The 12,948-nt window shown below is 42.1% G+C and overlaps 1 protein-coding gene across 4 annotated transcripts in view; it reads left to right on the top strand.

Moving 5' to 3' along the window:
* Positions 1-12,948, top strand: part of CP (ceruloplasmin) — a 104,119-nt gene that overhangs the window by 70,655 nt on the left and 20,516 nt on the right. For 3 of the 4 annotated variants that reach the window (XM_070405942.1, XM_070405945.1, XM_070405944.1), the window contains exons 14-18: positions 807-935; positions 5,121-5,227; positions 6,931-7,147; positions 7,523-7,662; positions 8,236-8,398. In XM_070405942.1, coding sequence (XP_070262043.1) covers positions 807-935; positions 5,121-5,227; positions 6,931-7,147; positions 7,523-7,662; positions 8,236-8,398 — 756 coding nt within the window. Of the gene's footprint in view, positions 1-806; positions 936-5,120; positions 5,228-6,930; positions 7,148-7,522; positions 7,663-8,235; positions 8,399-8,753; positions 8,843-12,948 lie in introns of those variants that run through there. The other variant, XM_070405943.1, reaches the window with a different exon arrangement.

Below are 12,948 nucleotides of genomic sequence, written 5' to 3'. Positions count from 1 at the left end.
GTATAAGGGACACCACTCCCAACCCCACTGTGTTTCCACACTAACAGAGTTCTCTGGGGCTTGGTTATCCTCAGCCTCAGAGAAAGATACCCCAGGGAGAATGCAGTGTTGCTGGTTCACAGAAATTCTCCCAGACAGAAAACAAGCTACGATTGGCTGGAGAGGAGAAAAGGCTGGGGAGCCCCACCCATCCTTTCAAATGCAGGACTGCCTGCAGTTATTAATTCACGCCCAGGAAATTCTGGAAGTCCAAATGCTGAGATCAGGACTCTTAGCCAGGGATGAGTCACAGTGATTCACCAGGATTAGGCCATTAAAACTGCAGAGGGCTTTCAGGCCCAAACCTCCCCAGGCCTGGAGATAAAATAAGAGATTGCAACCATACTAGTGTTTTTATCCTGAATCCTCTGGAATGAGGTATAATCCAATAGTAATACAGTATGGAGCCACAGGAGGTAAAACAGACTAGGGCAGTGATGGCGAACCTATGACACGCGTGTCAGAGGTGACACGCGAACTCATTTTTTTGGTTGATTTTTCTTTGTTAAATGGCATTTAAATATATAAAATAAATATCAAAAATATAAGTGTTTTACTATGGTTGCAAATATCAAAAAATTTCTATATGTGACACGGCACCAGAGTTAAGTTAGGGTTTTTCAAAATGCTGACAGGCCGAGCTCAAAAGGTTTGCCATCACTGGACTAGGGCCTTAATGCTAAATTATCCAATCTGTGTTTTTACTTCTGAGTTAGAACTTCTGATCTGACAGCATATAAGCCACTCTTCCTCTTCACTCTTGCCAGGTCCACAACTTCATGCAGATGTTGGAGACAAAGTGACTATTATCTTTAAAAACATGGCTACAAGGCCCTACTCGATACATGCCCATGGGGTGAAAACGGAGAGTGCTACTGTTACTCCAACCTTCCCAGGTACTCATGGGGTGGGAGATTGCTACTGTTACTCCACCTTCCTAGGTACGCATGGGGTGGAGGTGTGCAATAGATTTTACAGCTTCTCCACAAATTACTTGTCAGGAAGGTATTCCTTCCAAATGATTGTTGCTTGAGAAAGTGAAGGAGGTGGTCAAGAGGGGACACAAGGAAATGTGTCTGCATGTGTGTGTATGATTGCATTCACCGACTAAAAAAAATGCACAGTACCGAGGAAGAAATCTGATGGTGTTGGGCATCCATAGACACTCAGATTTGAGCCAGAAGAGATGGTCTCTCTCCACGCAGCTAGAACACACCCCAGACAACACTGATCACCTTGAACGTGACTGAATGCTCTCCTGCCTGTGTCTGGGGATAGGATCCTAAGGACAGAGGCTGCCACTTGAAATTTTAAATCTCTGGTATCTAACGCACTATCTGAAATGTATAAGAACTCAATAAATGTTTAACAAAGTAAAAGCCAAAATAACTTAAATTCAGGGGTGTATTTTCTTTCATAAGAACTGTATTTTTCATCTATTAGTTGTAAAGTTGGCTCTTAGGGAAGAGCCATTTCTCAGTAAGTTAGCAGTTCCCAAATACAGGGTGGGGCAGAAGTAGGTTTACAGATGTCCATATGGAAAATAATACAATAATTAATAAATCATAATATAAGAATCAACTCTGTTTTGTATACTTGCAACTGTATATCAAGTGAGAAACAATAAATTACTATATACGGGAGTAGAAATGAAAAGCCCTGCCCTCATGATCCTCACAGTCTTCCTAGGAGATAAACAATATATAAAAAAGTTAAGGCAGATGAGCCCTAACTGGTTTGGCTCAATGGATAGAGTGTTGGCCCGTGGGTTGAAGGGTCCCGGGTTTGATTCCAGTCAAGGGCACATACCTCAGTAGCAAGCTTGATCCAGGTCCTGGTTGCGGTGTGCAGAATGCAACCAATCGATGTGTCTCCCTCACATCGATGTTTCTCTCTCTGTCTCTCCCTCTCCCTTCCACTCTCTCTCAAAAAAAAAAATAAAAATTTTAAAATCAATGGAAAAATGTCCTCGGGTGAGGATTAACCAAAATAATAATAATAAAATTAAGGCAGATGAGAGAGAATAAGTAACAATGGCACTATTTTAGGTAGGGTGATCAGAAGGGCTTCTCTGAGGAGGTGCCACTGGTGAAGACATTTAAGTTATGAGAAATAACAATCCACTTAGTTGGGAAGAGTTGTGTGAGAAGAGCATTCTAGGTCCCAAGATGGGAGAGGACTTAGCATGTCTGAGGAACAGTGAGGAAACCAGAGGCCAGCAGAGCAAAAGGGAGAGATGGAAGAGGTGAGATGCTAAAGGACTTAAGAGGTCATAGTCAGGACCTTAGATTTTATCCTAAAAACCCTACAAGGGTTTGAACTGGAGAATGATGATCCTATGAACACTTTTAAAAGGACTGTCTGGCTAGTGTGTGGCAGTGACTGTAGGGGACAAGGGAAGAAGCAAGGATTGTTTAGAGCAGTGGTTCTCAACCTTCCTAATGCCGCGATCCTTTAATACAGTTCCTCATGTTGTGGTGACCCCCAACCATAAAATTATTTTCGTTGTACTTCATAACTGTAATTTTGCTACTGTTATGAATCATAACGTAAATATCTGATATGCAGGATGTATTTTCATTGTTACAAATTGAACATAATTAAAGCATAGTGATTAATCACAAAAACAATATGTAATTATATATATTTTCCGATGGTCTTAGGCGACCCCTGTGAAAGGGTCGTTCTACCCCCGAAGGGGTCGCGACCCACAGGTTGAGAACCGCTGGGTTAGAGGGTTTTAGTGATAATCTGGGTAAGTAAATGAGTCTTGGACCAGCTTAGAAATGGCGGAAATGGTAAGTTGTCACATTCTGGTTTCATTTTAAAGCTGGTGTTAAGAGGACCTGCTGAAAGGCTGGGCATTATAGAAGGTTAGGGAAGGAGGAGGAGTCCAGTCAGTGCCAAGGTTGGGCATTGGACACCTGGTGACAGCAGATTGTGGTGTAAATGGAGAAGGAAATGCCATTATTCAGCTCATGAAAATAAGAGTATAGATGAAGAGACAATATATTCTGGAGGTAAATCTATGCTTTATTCTCAGTGAAATAGTCTTCTTATGAAAAGGGTGAGGACATAGGGACAGAAAAGATGGAGGGCTTAAAGAAAAAGAAACTAGCCTATCACATCCCTTGAGACCATCCGTCATGTCTTGCTTGATTCCCTAATAAAGGTTTGTTAGACTCTGGCCAATTAAAGTCTGACAGAATGAATAAGTAATAGTGAGGTCTACTACATACATGGAGTTTACAGTGCCTTTCATGGCTGAAAGTCAAGGTCCTGTGAGCAGCTGTACAGGAAGCCCTGGGTGACTGGGAGCAGAGATCGGCTGGAGAACACAGTACAGATGGACCAGGGTAGAAGCCTTCACAAGACAGGAGAGTGGAGCAACTGGCCATCTTTAGAGTGTCAAGGTCCAGGGTACGGTCCTGTGTGTGACAGAGTTGTGACCACACAGTGTATAGTATGACAGACAGAATGGGACAAACTAGAGAGGTCAGTGACCTATGAGATCAAGGTCTGATGGCTCTTCCCCAGGTATCGTGAAATCACTGAGGATAACTACAAAAGGAGAAAAGGAAGGCCATGGTGAAGTGAGGGAGTCACATGGTGTGGTACAGACACACAGACACAGGAGACTGGGGCAGATGCTAGCTCGGTGGGGATGAGGACAGTGTAGTAGAGAAACACACTTCAAGCTAAGAAGAGATCTGTTGCAACGTTTCTTCCAGTTGGGATATTGGAATTGCCACTGTTACCAAACAACATCAAGGAATTTGATGTCCTTTGAGCACAGAGAGGCCAAAGTCCAAGGCAACAGTTATCCCAGAAAAAAATAGATTTATTCATTAGGCAGGCAGCCAGGCAGGGAGACAGGAGGGAAGACTCAATCTCTCTCAGACAAGGGCTTAGAGCAAATTTTAAACAAGGTTAGAAAGGAGCTATACATATTAATTCTAATTAAAGGGCTCTTGGATCTAACTTATCTAGGGTAAGGATGGGAAGGGTGAGAGAAAGTATAAAGAAAATCTAAGTTGGCAGGGTCTGACTGGGTGAGATCTAGGCACCCTTGCTTCTGCATAGTGTCCGCGAGGACCTGGTGTGTGGCTAGGGGCAGATTTTGGTTCTGGCCACCTGTAGGGCTCAGTGGAGTTCATTTGGCTTTCTGCACCCACTCCAGCCTCTGAGCTCAGTCAGGCCTGGCTTGTCTGGTGGTGTCCGGGCACTGTGCAGAGGCTTGCTGTTATCTCCTGAAAGCCAAAACAACTAGGAGGAGAAAATTTATGAGGGTCTGGTTCAATGTTTGGGCCCTATTTCACCCTCTCCTGGCTATTGTGGTACTGCATGCATGCCAAGTCCAGTTAATTCATAACTGACAAAGAAGATAGAAATGTGTATCTTACATTTTATCCTAAAACTACATTTCTGAAAACAATTTTGAGTACCACTACTTTTTAAATCTAGTTTCCTTCACATTTCCGGTTTCTGGGTCACTGGTTCTTAAGATTAAGCCTGTAGGCCCTGGCTGGTTTGGCGCAGTGGATTGAGCATCGGCCTGTGGACTGAAGGGTCTCAGTTTCGATTCCGGTCAAGGGCACATGCCTGGGTTGCGGGCTCGATCCCCAGTGGGGGATATACAGGAGGCAGCTGATCAATGATTCTCTCTCATCATTGATGTTTATATCGCTCTCCCTTCTTCTCTAAAACCAATAAAAAATATATATATAAGATTAAGCCTGTTGCCGAAACCGGTTTGGCTCAGTGGATAGAGCGTCGACCTGCGGACTGAAAGGTCCCAGGTTCGATTCTGGTCAAGGGCATGTACCTGGGTTGCGGGCACATCCCCAGTAGGAGATGTGCAGGAGGCAGCTGGTTGATGTTTCTCTCTCATCGATGTTTCTAACTCTCTATCTCTCTCTCCCTTCCTCTCTGTAAAAAATTAATAAAATATATTTTTTAAAAAAAAAGATTAAGCCTGTATATACATACATATGTACATATGTGTGTGTATGTGTGTGTGTGTATATATATATGTATATATACTGAATATAACTGGATGCATCAATACTTGATTAATTTAGGTGAAACTCACACTTACATATGGAAAATCCCAGAAAGATCTGGAGCTGGAAGTGAGGATTCTGCTTGTATTCCATGGGCCTACTATTCAACTGTAGATCAAGTTAAGGTAAACTTACATCATCTGTGTTCTGTGAAAAATCCCAAAACAGACACACAGCTGAAGGAAGATGAGGTTAGTTTCTGTAGGCCAGTTCTACAGTATATTCCCAGGGGAGTAAGTGGCTCTGCAATTCACTTTGGTTTCTTTTTGTTTGTGTTTAAGGATACATCTATGACTGCTGATTGTGGGTAACACAGATTTAAATATTAATCAATACAGTTTTTTATTTCCCTTTCACATCAGAATACATAAACACAAAAAAACTGATGTCTGTGATTTCAGAGCTCTATTATTACATGGTTTAAAATGCTGACCTCACCAATGACAGCACAACTAATACTGCTATTTGACTAAATATTCCAAAGCCAACAAAACACTCAACAATGACAAATCAGAACAGGTCCCCAAATTCTTTTGTAGAATTAAATCTCTAGTCCTAATCTTTCTCCTGAGTTCCAGATTTGTCTATACACCTGTCGACTGAACATCTCCATCAGCACTGGAAACTCAGCAACTCTAAAGTGGAAATCGAGATCTTCCTCCACCTCCTCCTGTATTTCCTGTTGTACTAGATAGCACCAAAGCACCCAATCTACTCAGTTGTTCAAGCTAGAACCCTGGATATAAAGTATCGAATGCATCCTCTTAGCTCCACCAAGGAATTCACATACATAGGCCTCAGCCCATTCCTTTTCTCCATCTCCATAGATCAGGTCCTTGTAATTTGCTTCCACAATGCAATGGCTTCCTAATCTCCTGTATCGCCCCCCTCCAAGCCTTCCTTCACTCCATCATCAGGATGACTGGGCTAAAATGCAAATACGCTGCCATTCCATGTTCAATGTTTCAGTGGCCACCTATGTCCCAGAAGACAAAATCTAAAATTCCTGAACATGATACAACACAAAGGTCCTTCAGGAACTAATCTACCACTACTAATGCCCAGCCAAACCAGACTTTCCATAGGCTTAAGTCAACTGAGGTCTTCCTCTTCTGTGTTCATTAGCATTGTACATACCTCCACCACAGCAGGGGGTTCCTTCTTCTGCTCCTCTATTTCCCTGGCTAGACTGAATTCCTATAGGGCAAGGCTTTATATGATTCATCTCTGGAATTTCAGTGACTGGCATAGTGCTTGGCTTATGGAATAGGCAAACCAACACTGTTCATTTGGGGTTCTTTTAAATTGCTGCTCATTAGCTGAGGCAATATTTGGCCTCTGCACCCACACTCCCTACCTGTAACTCACCATTGTTCCAATTTAACAGCTTCAAGTAGAAAGTTGCTGACTTGACTGTACCACATTGGGTAAAGTTTACTACCTAAATCAGTCCTTCCAAAATTCCTCAGGTCATGGGCAATAAGGTTCCCCTCCAGTTCTCTGATATCCTGACCTAGCTCTGGCCGCTGTTTCTCAGTGATTAGAGTGCCAGCCCCGTGCACTGAAGGCTCTTGGGTTTGATTCCCAAAGGCACGTAGCTGGGTTGCAGGTTCCTTCCTCAGCTCCAGTGAGGCATGTGCAGGAGGCAACCAATCAATGTGTCTCCTCAAATTCATGTTTCTTGTTCTCTTTCTCTTCCTCCCTTCCTCGCTTCCTCCCTTCCACTTCCTCTAAAAATCAGTGGAAAAAATATCCTCAGGTGAGGATTAACAAACAAACAAATCCTGACCTATATCACAAGGATGACTGAAGTTTTTGCTCTTTTCAGGATCTCTATAGTGGATTAATTGGCCCACTGATTGTTTGTCGGAGACATTACCTGAAAGTATCCAATCCTATAAAGAAACTGGAATTTTCACTTCTGTTTTTAGTTTTTGATGAGAATGAATCTTGGTACTTAGATGACAACATCAAAACATACTCTGATCACCCTGAGAAAGTAAACAAAGACAATGATGAATTCATAGAAAGCAATAAAATGCATGGTATGATACATTATTCTAAAACCCTTTCCTTTCAAATACAATTATTTTGGAGACTATTCCTTTTGAAATGAACCTCATCTGTCTCACTAGAGGTAGAATTCTGTTCAAAGCAAAATCACCTATTTACTTCTCTCCTCATTCCAAAGTCTCATTCCCTTTTAAATAAACTCAAATCAGGCTTAAGGCTTTTGATGCTAAGTGACTAGATAGCAGTGTGACATTAGTGACCTTAAAGTACTCATTTCCCTCATCTGTCGTGAAATAACTTCTAGTACCTCAGAAAAGATCCCACTCATTGACCTCACAATCATATTTTCTATGATTTCTTGGTTTAAAAATCCTGAAAGGTAACATAAAAATCATGTGCTTCCCCAGCTATTAATGGGAGAATGTTTGGGAACCTGCAAGGCCTCACAATGTGTGCGGGAGATGAAGTCAACTGGTACCTGATGGGAATGGGCAATGAGATAGACTTGCACTCCGTGCATTTCCATGGCCACAGCTTCCAATACAAGGTAAGAGCCAGCCATGGTCATTATTCTTGCTCAATTTGACAATGTTTTAATACAAATGAAGAAAATATTTCCTCAGAGAGACTCATGGAAAATTGAAAGTTTCAAGAGATAACTATTTTCTAAGAGTGTGGCACATGGCAGTTTCAATTGCCATTACCAGTCTTTGTTTTATCTGGGACTCCTCCTGGGATTTGCAGTTTTTGCTGGACTTTCATGGAGCTCTACTCATATATTCCTGGGTAGGGCATTTGAATAGAAGTGTTAGCAGAGAGGGTAGGAATTTTCCCTTGTATAACACAAGGGCTCCCATAAAAAGCAAAACATTGTTAAAGTGTAAGAGGTAACAGACCTCTTTTCGCCACACTCACCTGAAGGCCATAGTGCCAAGGCTTTAGCAGGAATCCAAGGACCATATATCCCACTGTTTGTATTAAGCACAGAAATATACAGGGGCTTTTTTTTAAAAAAAAAACAACAAATCCTTTTGTCTAATATCTCTGAGCTGGCCAATGAAACATTTGAATTCTCCCATATAATAAACTTCATATAAATGTTGTTATTTTTCTAATTAAGCACAGGGGCGTTTATAGTTCTGATGTCTTCGACATTTTCCCTGGGACATACCAAACCCTAGAAATGGTCCCAAGAACACCTGGAATCTGGTTACTCCACTGCCATGTGACTGACCACATCCATGCCGGAATGGAAACTACTTACACCGTTCTACCAAATAAAGGTAAATATCACCTTAGTGATCCCAGAAGTCATATACCCACAAATATAATTAAGATGCACTACTTTGCCAAAATACGTCCCCCAATAGGAAGCATTTGTGAATTTGCTATTCTTTCTTTCTCCTCTACCTTTGAACAGGATTTTTTTTTTTTTTTTTTACTGCTAAATGGTATAACTGCTTTTCTGAAAACAGTCAGTTCTGAAAACAGCACCACTACTCCTTAAGCTAGTCCAAATGACACCAATTAGATGCAGTGTAATTATAATGGATATAAGTGAGCAGTCATATCATCTATAAAGACACTGATCATGGATCACACATTTAATTTCTTTCTTAAAACTAACTTTTTTTCTAGGTGTTACCTGGTATACAAACATCCCTTCCCCCAACCCCCCCCCCCCCCAAAAAATTCCCCAATTATCAATATAATTTGAATTATGCAATCAGGCAGAACAGTGTCTTTCTTGATTCTGGAGGGCAGGGTTTGTTTGGTCTTTTTTAAAAAATATATTTTTAATATATTTTTATTGATTTCAGATAGGGAGAAAGAGATAGAAACATCAATGATGAGAGAGAATCATTGGTTGGTTGCCTCCTGCACACCACCTACTGGGGATCTAGCCAGAAATCCAGGCACGGGCCCTGACTTGGAATTGAACCATGACCTCCTTGTTCATAGGTTGATGCTCAACCACTGAACCACACTGCCCAGGTGTGGGAGGGTGTTCTTGATTATTGTTTATGAAAGACTGTCTTAGTCCATTTGGCTGCTATAACAAAATACAAAACTGGGTAGCTTACAAGGAACAGAAATTTATTTTCGTAGTTCTGAAGGCTATTCGTCTGGGGTCAGGATGTCAGCATGATCAGGCGAGGGGCCTTTTTCGGGTTTCAGACTTCTTGCTATATCCTCACATGGCAGAAAGGTCAAACTAGCTCTCTGGAGTCTACAAATCCCATTCACGAGGGTCCCGCTCTCATGACCTAATCAATTCCCAAAGACCTACCTCCTAACACCATCATCTTGGACATTAGGTTTTCAATATATAAAAATTTTGGGTTGTAGGGGCGGTGGGGGTGACAGAAACATGCAGATCACAGCGAAGATCCTATGAGAAAACAGAATATAAATTCCCCACTCCTCCACCGCAGCAGGAACACTCCCTCCCCCATAGACGCTCAAGCATCCACTCACAGGAAAACAAACAGCTCTTTTGTGGATAAACACTAACACACTGTATTATATGAAAAGTAAAATTCCTGCTTTGTGGCTGTGGGCTCTGCTCTTTCCTGGGTCTTCTGAGTTTAGAATTGGCAAAGGCAAATCCTACAGGGGGAAATTATGTAGAGAAAACAACTCCTTGTGTTTCCTAAATATAGACATAAAGGGAACATATAAATGGAAGAAAATATAGAAGTAAATATATTTCAAATATTAAAAATCACTGAAAGATCAACCATCAATGCAAATGAAAAGTTTCAATTTCTCCTGGGTCTTACATAAACACCTTGCACTATGAAAAACTGCTTCCATGCAAAATTTTGATCACAAAGAGCATACTGAGCACCGGAATACCCAAGACTCACACAGACAAACAAACCGCCAGGCTTCATGCCAGCAACTGATGAGCAGGGTGAAGGATCAAAGAGAAAAAGAAAACTTTAGACTCTAAAGAACATTAGCATACACGCTTACCTTACAAAAGGATGGTTCTTATTCAGAAAAATAACCAAGAGCAAGAGAACAGTTAGGTAGGAAATCCATGCATGCAAATGGCTGGCACATAGAGGATGCTGCTACATACAACCCCACACAGACAAGGAGAAGGTTCCCCTGCATAATGAGTCTGGAGGAGAAGAGGGAGACTGCTTGCTTGGTTAAGAAAGGGGAGATTGTCTTAAAAAGCCATAGAGATGCCCTAGCCGGTTTGGCTCCATGAATAGAGCATCGGCCTGTGGACTGAAGGGTCCTGGGTTCAATTCCAGTCAGGGGCAAATTCGATCCTCAGTAGGAGGTGTGCAAGAGGCAGCTGGTCAATGAATGTTTCTATCATTGATGTTTCTATCTCTCTCTCCCCCCGCCCCTTCCTCTCTGAAATCAATAAAAAAATACATATATTTTAAAAAGCCACAGAGAAGCCCTGGCTGGTGTGCCTCAGTTGGTTGGGCATCATCCTGTGCACCAAAAGTTTGCTGGCTTGATTCCCAGCCAGGGCACATGTCTGGGGTTGTGGGCTTGATCCTCAGAGGAGGGCATGCAAAAGGCAGACGATTGATGTTCCACTCTCACATCAATGTTTCTCTCTTCATCTCCTCTCTCTCTAAAACTCAATAGAAATAAAGTAGGGGAGCATAGAGAAAATTGTAGAACAAATGAAAAATGTGAAGGAAAAACACATGTTGGAAAAAAATTAAAGAGAATTTTGGCACTTACAAAGAGAAAGATATTGTATGGGACTGAAAGAAGCAGTAATGAATAAAAAAAGACAGTTTAAACTATATACAGAAAAGTGGGGAGCCACATTATCAGTCTGAATTATCTTTAAATAGAAGTTTGATAAAGCTTTGGGCAAGTCTACATTAATTCTGAATCTCAGATAAGTTTCTTCCTACCATGACACACAGAGAGCACTGGAGGTTAGCTTGAAATCTTTCAGTATTATGCACCACACAATTTCCTCCCCACCCCCAAAAAAATTTAGAAAAAAATTATGGATGTCCTGTCATACTTAATGTAATGCTTCATTTCCTCTACCAGAGGAAGCATAATAAAGACCTCCTATGACAAATATAAAAAGGGGTACTTTTTTTATACTGTGACATTTTGGAGTAGCCTCTAGAAAAAAAAGTTTGCTTAGCTTTAAGTTCCTTATAGGCCAGGGCTGTATAGTCTGTATGTCTCCTAAGCAACCAAATCCAATGTAATACTCTGCTTGGTAAATATCTAACCCCATATTAACCTAATGAAAAGAAATTTTAAAAACTCATTTGGACATAATGTCAGATTTACAGAAAAACTGCAAGAGCAGTACAAAAAAAAAAAAAAAATCCCATACACCCTTCACCCACTTATCCAGATGTTACTATTTTCCACAAAATGTTGCTCTTTTGCACAGCCACATCTGCTCTTTTATTCTCTCTCCGAGCTCCCTGTCTCTCCCCATATCTACATTATATTTACATTATAAATATACTAGAGGCCCGGTGCAAGAAATTCATGCATGGTTAGGGTCCCTAGGCCTAGCCAGCGATCAGGGCTGATCTGTGGGGTGCCCGGCGGGGTGATTGGGGGGGCCCCTGATGGCACCCGCCTTGGCTGGCGTGGGGGCTGCAGGCTGGGGGCAGCTCCTGTGTTGAGCATCTGCCCTCTGGTGATCAGTGCGCATCATAGCAACCAGTCATTCCATGGTTTGGTCGATTTGCATATTAGGCTTTTATTATATAGGATATACTCATGTTCCTCAAAACAAGGATATTCTCACACATAAACACAGCACATCTATCAAAATCAGGAACTTAAAAGTGATCCCAAACTACAGACCCTATTCCAATTTCCCCAACTGTTTTACTCATATTCTTCCTAAAAAATGAAAACCCTGCTCATGTGTCGCATCCAGCTGGCACATCCTCAGTCACCCTCAGTCTGAAACAGGTCCCTCAGTCTTTCTCTTTTGCAACTGGGACATTTTTAAAGAATGCAAGGCCATCCCTTTGTAGCATGTCCTTCATTTTGGATATGCCTAATGTTTCCTCACAATTAGATTCAGATTAGGCATTTCTTTGCCGGACTCTCACAGAAGTGATATTGTTTCTCTCAGTACACATGTCAAGAGGCAGAAGATGTTGATTTGTTCCCTTACTGGGTTATGTTTGAGTGTTTAATTAAGGTAGTATCAGCCAGGTTTCTCCATTGTAGTTACTATTTTCCCTTTATAATCAACTAGAGGCCCGGTGCATGAAAATTCATGCACTGGAGGGGGGTCCTTCAGCCCGGCTAGCCCCCTCTCACAGTCTGGGAACCCTCATGGGCGGGAGGCGACCCGGCGATCAGGAGAAGGCGATGCCCCATCACACCTCTGGTGCTGCCACTGCCAGCAGAGCAAGCCTCAGCCGGCCCTGATTACCACTGCCTCAGGCAGCCCTGGGCAGCTGGGCAGCTACCACCTGAGGCTTGCCTGCGCCTTGGGCCAGCCCTGGGTGGCTGGGCGGCTGAGGGGACTGGGGGACTCTGGAGGCAGGTGCGAGAAGCAGCAGGACTGAGGGGACTGGGCACTACCATCTTGTGGCTGTAGGCACCGCCATCTTTGAGGGCAGGGCAGTCAGTTAGCATATTCACTCCTTATTGGTTGTGGGCGCTGCCATCTTTGAGGGCAGAGCAGTCAATTAGCATATTCCCTCTTTATTAGATAAGGATCTTGGGGGAGGAGAAGAGGGAGGGAAGTAATTTTTTTTTAAACAAAGCAGTACTGGAATGAAAGATGTGTTTTTAAACATAGAGCAAGCAGAAAAATATAAATGAATCTAGAATAATTAAAACAAAATAACTAATA

The sequence above is a fragment of the Myotis yumanensis genome, unplaced genomic scaffold (genome assembly GCF_028538775.1).
Source record: "Myotis yumanensis isolate MYYU_CA2020_CCGP unplaced genomic scaffold, mMyoYum1.0.hap1 SCAF_2, whole genome shotgun sequence".
Taxonomy (NCBI): Eukaryota; Metazoa; Chordata; class Mammalia; order Chiroptera; family Vespertilionidae; genus Myotis; species Myotis yumanensis.
Note: the sequence above shows the minus strand (reverse complement) of the source record. Positions and strands in the feature narration are given on the sequence as shown.